Source organism: Acanthisitta chloris, unplaced genomic scaffold, assembly GCF_000695815.1.
Source record: "Acanthisitta chloris isolate BGI_N310 unplaced genomic scaffold, ASM69581v1 scaffold6554, whole genome shotgun sequence".
In the NCBI taxonomy this organism is placed as follows: domain Eukaryota; kingdom Metazoa; phylum Chordata; class Aves; order Passeriformes; family Acanthisittidae; genus Acanthisitta; species Acanthisitta chloris.
Window position 1 is genome coordinate 15,252 of NW_008668664.1, and position 11,109 is coordinate 26,360.

The 11,109-nt window shown below is 45.3% G+C and overlaps 1 protein-coding gene across 1 annotated transcript in view; it reads right to left on the reverse strand.

Annotated features, from left to right (window-relative positions):
* Positions 1-496: 496 nt before the first annotated feature.
* The window catches only part of HEMK1 (HemK methyltransferase family member 1), a 25,104-nt gene continuing 14,491 nt past the window's right edge, over positions 497-11,109 (reverse strand). Inside the window, exons 4-10 of the mRNA XM_009072984.1 lie at positions 10,466-10,612; positions 8,256-8,320; positions 4,820-4,869; positions 3,329-3,434; positions 2,730-2,825; positions 876-989; positions 497-530 (exon numbers count right to left, since the gene is read on the reverse strand). Coding sequence (XP_009071232.1) covers positions 497-530; positions 876-989; positions 2,730-2,825; positions 3,329-3,434; positions 4,820-4,869; positions 8,256-8,320; positions 10,466-10,612 — 612 coding nt within the window. The remainder of the gene's footprint in view (positions 531-875; positions 990-2,729; positions 2,826-3,328; positions 3,435-4,819; positions 4,870-8,255; positions 8,321-10,465; positions 10,613-11,109) is intronic.

The window sequence follows — 11,109 nt, forward strand, 5'->3', positions numbered from 1 at the left end:
TGAAATGTGCAGGTCAGTCATGCCCTGTTACATCTGCAAGTCCACGTGCCAATATAAGCCAGAGTTTGGATCTGGTCACATTCTGTACAAATGTGTCTCAGGGCCAAAAACCCAAAAGTTAAATTCTTTCTAGGTCAGATGGGGGATCTGTGATCTGGCACAGGGAGAAGTTGTATTTTAATGAAATATCTGGAGTCGTGGACTTCTATCTTCAGTCCTTAGATTAATATGTCACTTTAGCAGAGAAAATCAAAAGAATTCCACGCAGTTCCCTGAGGAAGGTGAAATACTTCCACATGCACAGCTGAACTTCTGCAGCTCTGGGTGAAGTCTGTATCAGGACATGAGGGGGCTCTGTCACTACATGGAGAGTCCAACGCACTGGGGAATGAAGTGGAGATTTCTCTCGCTGTGCAAAAGGAGTTTTCACCAAGTTGTTCAGCCAGGCTCAAGAATAAAAAGCATCCTGCAAGAGGAGTTATTTCTGGTACAGGTGTCACCTTTGTTTCTGGATGTGCAGAAACCTAGGCCTGTGGGAAAAAGAATGACCAGAGGTTTAAGTCTCAGTAGGGAGAACGTGCCTCTACCTCCATCCTACAAGAACAGCAATTTTCCAATGTCAATAATCCCACCAGAGCCAGTCACCTCATCAGAAACACTTACCTGTGTCAGCTTTCTGACTCAGAAACACTTGCCAGGCTGTCTCAGCATATCAGAAGGCTGAGATACTACAAGGTAGCCCCTATTTTGTCAAAGACTGGCTCCAGCTGTGGAGTTTCTCTGGCTGAGTTCATTCAATACATCAGAGGCAGGGACATATTCTACAAAGAACACAGACCCATACCCAAAGCAAAATCTGAAGGTAAAAGACTTACTTGCCACAGAAATCCTTGTGAATGGCATGAAGGGTGAGTACTAAGTTGGGGTGTGCCTGTAGCCAGTGCTCCACCATATTCGGGTGTCTGGGATCAACTTCCAGAAACACACTCCTGAAAAGACACATTTGGGAGTAGAAAGTGGGGAAATGCACACAGTTAGGTGGCTAAACTGGTAAAAACCAAGGTCTTTTTAGATGAGTCTGACCACTGCAGGAAATGAAAAGGTCAGTAAACATAATGCATTCAGTAATCCTAAAACCAGATCACAGCTGTCCATTTAAGATGCAGATCCCAACTGCCACCTTTGGGGAAGAAATTGTCAATCCGGGGGGAATTCTCACGGTACTCCTCTGTATAAGCAGTTAAACCCCTGTATTGCTATGTAAGGAGCCCTTTTGAACCATCCCAAGCAGAGATACCACCAGCAATATCCTTCTGAAGCCCCCAGTGATTTAAGGCCAGAATGCAGTTTTATGCTGGATGCAGGAACACTGACCACTGGCCTGGCAGCATGAAGTTCCTATGTGTATAAGCAGCAAGTCATGAGTACCAGTAAGTACAATTTCCTCACAGTAAATGTCTCCACAAACCAGTTATGAAAACACCACCAGCATTCAGGCCTACACACAGGGCTGTACAAAGGATAGTGCAGTAAGGATAAGGGAACTAATCAGACAGCTTCAGTTAGGGCACCAGGACCAGGCCTGGACACTGCAGGACTATTTCCATCTCTGGCAGGCTGTACAGCACTGGCCCATTTCCCATCTCCACTCCCCACCCCAGCTCACAGGCATGTGGAGCAATGGAGCTGGTTATGGCCTGGGGCAGCACAGCAAGATACAAGTTTAACAGGCAAAGGACAGAGACTGAGCCCCAGTCATACACTCTGCTGAGAATTCCTAAAACATCCCACACTGATTACTCCCTACACATTCACCAAGCTAAGTACAGGCTGAGTGGGGATCTTACTTCTGACCTTAAAAAACCTCCACTCCTCAGTGGGGACTTCACCTTCTAAAACCAGCAAAAAAGGAAGGAAAAGAAATAATCCTAACAAACAGTCCCATGGGATCAGTCTCTATTGCTGGGAAGTTCTGAGGAGCATCTTCTGTCCTTGTGGTCATGCAAAGCATGAGGAATACATTCTGCATGCCTCTCAATACTCCGATTCTTCTGCTCTAAACAGCAGATTTTCAACAACCTCTCTTATGGTGGCCAAATGTCAGGAATATTCAACAGGATATGTGAATGCCCTGGCACACAAACAGTACATTTAGACTTCTGGGTATCAGCATGTTGATCTTCAAAATGGATCCCACATGACAGAGAATAGGAACAATCAGTCTTGAATATTAGTCATGAAGAAGTTTAACATTTTAAGAAACTGTCCCTGGCTGATCTTCTTTCTTAAGCATTGTATACTAGCACAATAAACAAGTTTCCCCTAATTAAAGGGTGAGAGGGAAGTAGATATCTACATCCATCCACACAGAGTTCTACATTGCTTGCCCTTCAATCAGTTATTCACCTTAGAAAGCTTCCCTGCTTTTTGCACTCCCTCTGCTGCTGTCGTCCATGTTCTTTCTGTTGCTGCTTTGACCTTTAAAGATTCTCACTTCACTAATGACCGTGAAACACCACCACTGCTCAAGGAAGGCTTGAGTCTCTTTCTTAACCAATTTCAAGCTAATTTTGCTAATACACATGACATCTGAACTGTTATTAAATGGTCTGAGGGGGTGACAATTTAACAACTGTTCTTCCTCTGTATCTTCTGGTATGAAAAGAAAGCAGAAGTTATAGAAGTGAATGGACAGAGGACATGAAATTCAAACAGAGAACAGTGCTTACCCAGAATCTTTCAGAAGAGAAGAAGCCAAAGCCAGAACTGTTTTGATGACTCTCATCCCATCATCTCCCCCATCCAGTGCATCAAGGTCCTCATAGCTGGAGTATGGAAAGAAGATGACACTTAACAGCAATTCCAGTGGCCCTTGAGAATCCACACCCCAAACTCCATGGAGAAAGGTGCACCTTTCATTTTTTTCTGCCTAAGACAAGTTACTGGGGTGAGAATGGGCAGCAGCATTTCCACCCAAGCTTTTTCCCCATCACAAAAAGCTACTCAGATTATTCTTTCTTTCATAAACTCATACCAATTACCCCCCAAAAAAAAGTCTAACAGGAAAAGTGTTCTGAAACAGTTTTGGATTGGGAACTTGTTGATTTCAAAGTATGCTTTAACCATTTTAGTAAGTATTTCAAATGTTTTGCTACTGCTTCAGGCCTTAAGCAGTATCAAAGTAACACTGCATGATCACATACTATATAAACACACCTACACTTCGTACATGTATACTACATTTGCATGGTTTGTGTGTAGTACAAGGAAGCAGACAGAAAACCTTGCTCCAAGGAACAGGAGAGGAAAAAGCTATTTGTCTGATTACCGGAGGATTTCTGCATCCAAGGAAGCCATGTCTTCATGGAAAACATAGGGGGGGTTACTGACTATGATGTCTATGGGACCCCAGAGCAGCAGCTGTTTGGCAGAACCTAGAAAAGAAATAGAATCACAACCAGCTTTCAACTGTAGCATCTTCCCTATCAACTCACTGTCAACATCCTACCCAGGAAACTGTCTTCAGGCACATGCCCATGCCTGTTTGCATCTGCTTTTTGAAAATAAAATGTTATCTTATTTCTTTTTCGGGTAGCCTGCCCTGCTCCCTCTCCCACAATGAATGCAACTGTGATACAAAGCTAAGGACAGACTAAGCACCATTTTGTCATATTGAGAGCCTGCTTAGCAGAATGTGTTATAAAGCATGGGAGCTTGATGCCCTGGAGCTCTGTGCCCATCTGGATCTAAAGCAACAATAAGAACTTAGGAGCTCACAGAACGTGGGAGCTCAGACTAGCTGTCCAGAGGAACATCCTTCCTGTTACCAGAGCTGCAGAAGGACCTCCAAGGAGCTGCAGAGCCAGGCCTGGTCAGCAACATCAAACAGCTGTTCTGCAGTTCTGCACAACATTTGTTGTGCTGCAGAACATACTTGTTTACTGTTCTGCAGAGAAGGCTCAGCTCACTATGCTCTGCTACTCTCCAGACTGACACATGTCAGGCCTGATCACACATTGTGTAACCACTGAGTGTGGCACTGTCCTCAGACCAGGCTCCTGGCATGGGGCAATGGCAGCCCAGGTACAGGGCTCTTGGCTTGGAGCTGGCTGGCACTGCTCTTTGGAGCACAGACAGCACAAGCTCAGATGTGCAGACAAAAGACTGCGCAGATATACCCCTAGAGGCAGCACAGTGTCAAAAACAAGCGTTGGAAGGATGTGCTAATGCACGTACAGTGCTGGAGCTCTTGGCTCCACAGTTCCTGACTAACAAATAGTGCAGCATGTAGAGACCCAGCTGGATAAGACTCACCAAATGGCAGCTTGAACTGGTTTCAGCCAGGTCCAGGGAAGCCAAGTAACCTTCCCTGGTTCAACCCACCTAATTTCAGATGAATAAGGCTGGGCATTAATCTGAGCTAAATATCTGGGCTCCCTCTAACATCAACGGAGAAGACAGGCATGTACATGTTTATCTAAAGCATCCATGTCAGCATGGAATGAATTACACTCTGTATATAGCGGCCTCTCCCCAGTAACAGTAAAGAGCACCTGGTCTACCAGCTCAGACACAACCTTTGGACACCTAAAACCAGGAACACTTCATCTTCTCATGTAGTCAGGAACTTCTCTCAGCTGATGATATGGCCTGGAAATCAGTGAAGGGAAAAGCTTCACTGGCTCACTTCTTACTGTCCCTTTTCTGTAACTTCAACACCCTTCTGCCACCGGCATCCCAGAGAAGTCCCTTGTCTGTCTCCCATACCTGCCTCCTCCCATCAAGGTAAAAAGGGGATTATAACAGTGAAGAGAGTTACTGTGTAAAATATCTTGGTGGATGACGTGAATCCTCTCCTGGAGTTGCAGCCTGTAAAATTCCAGATGCAAGAACAGAAAGAAGAAAAGATTAGGAGGCATGTTTGTGTGGATTCATGAACAGTACGTTCTACAAACAAATCATTAAATATTGCACTTCTTAACTGATAGACATATATCCTACCCCACTGCCTGCAGCTGGATTCTTCACAAGCTGTTTAGGATCTGCTCTTTGCCTGAGGAACAAAATTCAAAGCAAAGGGCACACTGCACCCAATCCCTGTATGTATTCCTCTCTTGCCATACACACAGCAGTACTTTCCCACCCTGCTGCATATTAACTACATCTCCAGGGCCTCCCCACATAACCCCACTAGCTCTGAAAAAAAAACCCACACCCCAACCCAGAAAAAAAACCCACAACAAAAAAAACCCTCATAAACCCCCCCACAAACAAATCACCTGCTTCAAATACATAAACCTGCTATTGTAAGTGGAGACAACATGCTCACATTTGCCACATTCTTTCTCCAGCCTCCTTGATAATCCAAATCTTAACAGTATTCTGGGATCTCAGTGTATTCTCTAGGCATACTTGGACCTCATCTCTCATGCCAATGTTAAGATGATGAGATGTGACTGCCCACTACCAGGAGGCCAGTGCATGCAGTGAAGCAGAACTCCTTGGCCAGACACAGAGCTAGGAAAAAGGACTCCTCTATGGACAGCTCATGCACAGACTGTACAGTATAATATATTTAAAATACACATTAGAATCTCTCAGATACTAGTTTCTAACTCATGATCTTTCTTGCCCTGATGTCTCTGCGTACATTAATTGGGAAACACGTGTTATGGTTGGTGCCTTCCACGTGCAGCCAGATATCTCCTGAGGGCTCAGACCAGTAGAACTCCTGAGGGCACTAGAAGACACAACCATCTCTCCTTTACCTGTGACAGGTGAGCAAGTCTTGTGTGCCGGCTTACTGTTTTTAAAAAACAGGTCTATAAAGACCTTGGCATTTCTCAGGGAGAAATCTTGGCCAAGATTCTGATCTCTCTGACTCACTACACTAGTTCCAGGTAGAACCACCTTGAGACTGCCAGACCGACACTGCATGGTGCTTACAGTGCTTCAGTCTGCCACAACCTGCCATGATTCATCCCTATCCATCCCTAGCTCCCAGTTTGCCACTGTATATACTCCCTGCCAGGGGAAAAGCGTTGAGACAGTGATCCCCTTAAATCTTAGGAATCCTGAGCAAAGCTCCCTTGATGCTCCTGGGACAGGAAAGAGAGGTCAGACTGAAAGTAGCCTTGGGCTTGGTGGGAGTCTGATTCTACAGCAGAAGTTACAGAAACAGGGAGAGTGAAAAAGCAAGGAAGGAACAGAACCTCTAACTCCTCAGCTGATGTGGTCCACACATCAAAATACCTCTCCTCTCACCAGTTCTGCCTCTGGCTTTTGTGAATACATTTGAGCAATGGTAGAGGAAGCACTTTGCAAAGTCAGAAAAACAAGGCTGGTGAGGATCTACTGTAGGAGCAAGACTCCAAGCCTCCCACAGGAGAAGCCATTCTCAGACCCGCAACAGCACATCATGCAGATGCTCTGCCACAGTTGCCTAACTCCTGTGCCCAGCACAGTCAATGTCCAGAGAAAATACATTTGCCCAGTTCTTCCCAGCATGTTCTCTGCTCCCACCACAGTGGCAGAGTTTTCCTTACAGCTCTTCAATGTAACACCTCAGGGCTACCCATCAGGGTTCACAGAGCAAGCTGTGACCAAGGCCTTATACCCAAGTCCTTCCTGCCTTTGCTGAGGGCCTACAGTCGTGCCCTGTCAGCATACGCAGACATCAAGGAAGGGAGGGGTTCCTGCTGTGTGCCCAGAGGGGCCATCTGGCACCAGAATTGATTTAGTGAGAGTAAGACTCATCTAAGTATCTAGGGAACACAGCTGGGTTAAGGGAGCTCTGAAAAGCAGAGAGACACCAAGCTGTCCTCAGTCAAGCAGTAGCACAACTTATCCTGCTGGCTTCTCTCCCAAGAGCTACAGGGCACCACGCCACAGACAAGATCAGAAGGATGCAATGAAAATATCCATGGAGAAATATGAGGTTCTCTGGCATGACATATACACTTCCTCATCCACTCTTGAGCCAACAAACAATGTTAAGAAGCAAGATGATTTTTCCCAGATGCCAGAGCTACCAAGAGGCAAAGATCTGGCCAGCATTGATTATATCTATGAAAAATTGCAACAGAATTTGGTTTGACACTGATGTATCAGACGGAAACTTCTGCTCCCCATTCTCTGTAATTGGGCTACGAGGCAAAGAGTAATAGTGAGGTGGTAAATTTGGGAAGAACTTGCTCCTATGCATCTCTTCAGACTCGCTGGGGCTGGGTTGAATGAGTGAAGAGATGCAGCTCAGTGCAGCCAGAAGCAGCATAAGCCTCTGTCTGTAGCCCCAGCGCTGGCAGCAGCTTAGGACAAAGGGGATATGGGCCCTGGGGGCAGAAATGCCAGTTAATGAGCATCACTAGAGACCCACAGCTGTACTGGACTCCATGAGAAGTAGCAATTGGAATCCTTTCTGAGAGGGCTCTAATAAATGCCTAGGGCCCAGCAGTTACTGGAGCTCTGTACCTTTCATAGTGTCTTACAGAGCCTGGGATCCAGGACTCAGAAGTATACCGGGATTCTGGCCTTGGGGCTTGCTGAGGTAGTGACAGGCCAGGCCAACCTGACAGAAGAACCAGCGGAGGAAGCAGAGACATTAGGAAGGACAAGGTCAGCCTGACAGATATCTGTCCTGACTTCAGGCACAGGTGTTGGATTCAGCAGCTCTGACCATGCAGCACAACACAGGTGTCATGTGAACAGCACAGGGCTCAGCAGCACCATTTTCATGGAGCCAAGACTGCAGTGAGGATGCTGAGGGACACCACACTAGCATATCAGAGGAAAAGTGCTACTTGAGTGTGCAAGCTTGTTTTAGAGGAGCAAAGAGAGAAACAAGCACAGCAATAATGATCCAGGGACCCAGAGAAAGGTTCAGGCTACACCTGTCCTTAACCTCCTAAGTGACATATACATTCCTACTGCTGCCCTGAGCTTCATGAGTTCACAAGAGGGGATAAGAGCAGTTACCATGAAACACTTTGAAACCCCTTGAAGCCAAACAGTGTATAAGTACTATTGCTTTATTTAGGCTACTGTCTTTGCAAAGCATGCTCACAAGTCAAAGAAAAAATACTCTAGTAGGCATAAGCATTTTTTTTCTGAATTGTTACACATTTTAAGAGCTTAACCAACTAAACATTCTCTGGTTCCCAGTGATGGTAAACATGAAGCATATGTACAAATATTGAGAACTCTTGGTCTTTCTCAAACAACAATTTACAAAAAATGAGTAATATGTGGTCTTGTACCTATGTGCATTCTCCCTGGTGAGATCCACTGCAGTCTCCGCTTTATCCATGGCTATGACCCAGCTCTGGGACAGAAAAAAACAATAAACCCCACCAAGCACATGTTACAACATCAAGGTTCCCAAGAAGATAAGCTCTGCCAAACATGCAAGATCAAAACTGACAACTGACTACTCACTCTTGGCTCCTGAAAGGAACAGCTCATGAAGAATGCATCTAGGGCACTGCTGGGATCACGAGTCGCATCTAGTAATGTGACTGAAGGCACTCTGCAACACTGCCAGCAGCCCAGCAAACAGACAGGCTTCTGTCCAAACCAAGGGAGCTGACAACAGAGCCACACTGACTCACATTACCTGATACACTCATAGCTCCTATGGCTAGCCTGGGGTAGACTCAGGCTGAAGGAAGATCATGTTGTAGGCTTCTCCTCTCTAATGTGAACAGAATCCCTCCCAGTATTAACACAACCACTTGGGCAGAGGTGCTAGCATTTTCCATCTGCTATGCAGACACCTCTGGCCTAGCTACTCTGTTGCAGTCCTTACACCACATTCATTGTGTGTATTGACTGCAGGTACTTGACTGTGGGTCAAGTATTTGAGAGTTCTTCAGCGTAATGTTCAGAGACAGACAGGGCTACACAGCTAGAGATTTGTTTAATCTTCCATTCCACCTTGGGAAAACCACAGGCAAAGGCCTGACTTGGTTTTGCTTATCTAAATGTTTCTTAAGCACAGATGTTGGTAGGGGTTCCATAGAGAACATGTTTGAAGAAACTCCTTTGCATTTGGAGATGATGGTGTGATTAGCCATTGCTCCTAGGAGGGATGAATTTCACAAACCCACACACAGGAAGCTGATCCTTAAGGTGAAGGACACAGCTGAGCCCATAAATGAAAAGTTGCTGTTGTTTTCTCAGTACCCTAGTGCTGTCTCAAACACTAAAGAGATTACACAGAGTGTGAACTTCACTTAGCTGTCAGTGTGGCTACCACTAATTCTAATCAGTCAAGGCTCCTTACTTCTCTGGGCACAGCAGTTTGTGCTGGGGAATGACTGTTATCTGTTACAGGGACAGACTGACACAGCCCTTTAACTTAACAAGCAAGGAAAAGAGCATGAAGCTCTTCTAGCTCTGGAAATCAGAGCAATTATACTCTGAAGTCATGAAGCTCAGGCATTAACCTTTTCAGGTCACTGGGAGGAGGAACACCCTTCCCATTACAGGCATCAACCTCTAATTCTTACACAGCAAGGCTTACACTTCTATAAAAGGAGGGGCTGGCCACAGGAATTCTTTTTCATGAGAAGGAACTGGCTGGTCTGCAGTTCTGAGGAAAGGGGAATACTTTTCCCTTAACCACATGCAATGACATCTTGAATTCATTTCTCATTTTCTTTACCAAGTATGCTCAGTAAGCATGTTACAAGAATCAGGGGCAAGGACACTGGTCACCCAGATCTCAGTGCCCTTCCTGCTCTTTTCGCTCTGTTTAGAAGCTGCAGGTTGGTACTAAGGAACAGACGACTTCAAATAGGTGGTTTGGCAGTTGTGGCAGTGATGTATCTTTGTCATATTGATCTGAAGTACTGACATTGCTGTGGTAATCCCTTCTCTGTATTCAGATAGTCTTCAGTCTTCTAGAGACAAGATCTTTTGATTCACAGCAAGGTGACTATTAGAGATGACTGCCCATAAATTTGACTAATAGAGTGTGTGCCCATGGCTCAGTCCCTCTTGTCCTCAGCCCAGGTGATTGGCTTAAACCAACACCCACCAGTGCTTCAACCTAAGATGATTTATAGTGAGCTCTGACAGCTGAAGAATGAGCACATTTGCTTCCTTCATTTTGATTATGTCTCTGCTACTCCTGCAGACAGCTGGGGAGAGCAGTTCCCAAATATCCCTCCTCTACCTAGTATGAACTTACAGAGCCTGTCAGAGACCTGAGCTGCCCAAGTCAGTCAGGTTGGAAAAAGACCTCTGAGATCATCAAGTCCAACCTGTGACCTAACACCACCATGCCAACTAGACCATGGCACTAAGTGTCACATCCAGTTTCTCCTTAAGCATCTCCAGGGATGGTGACTCTACCACTTCCCTGGGCAGCACAAGTCCCATCAAAAAAGTTTATGACATCCCAATGAAAACAAGCAGAAGAGGATTGTCCTCTAACACAATACCAGGAGCACTGAAGAAAGCTCACCTGTGGCAGTTTGCACAAGAGACTTAGAGCAATCGCTCCAGAGCCGCAGCCAATCTCCAGGATCACAGGATGAGGAACGGGAACTGGGAAACAGAGGCCTGAATCACATTTCTGAGATTCTTCCTTCACAACCAAAGAGACAAGATCCTAACAAAAAACCAAACAGATTTACTAAGGAAGCTGTTTCGACTCACACCTTTGTGATCTGAGGACTGAAGTTCAAATTTCTTGACTCTGCACCCAATGGAATGTATTTTTGTTGCTAATTTTTAGAAACACAGATGGTAGCAATGGAACTGACATGCCAGAAGTCACTTCAGCTTCATCTCCCCCACAGGGTGCTTTGGTTAGTAACCAAATTCTCAGGATACAATTTCCCACAGATCCTCTGAAATCTTCTAGCACTGTGGGGGAAAACAATAACCAGACAGCTGGAGCAGATTATCTTCTGCAACACCATTTTATTTACTCCAAAATTTCAGCTTTCAGAATTTGTAAGCTTCAAAATTTAAGATTTCTACACTGTCTTAGGAGGGTATGTGATCTGGAAGCAGTCGCACAGCTTCTAACAGCATCTAAACCAGTAAGCCAACCTGCAGATGAAAAGCAAAGGCAATGCATGACTAATGATCCAAATGATTCCT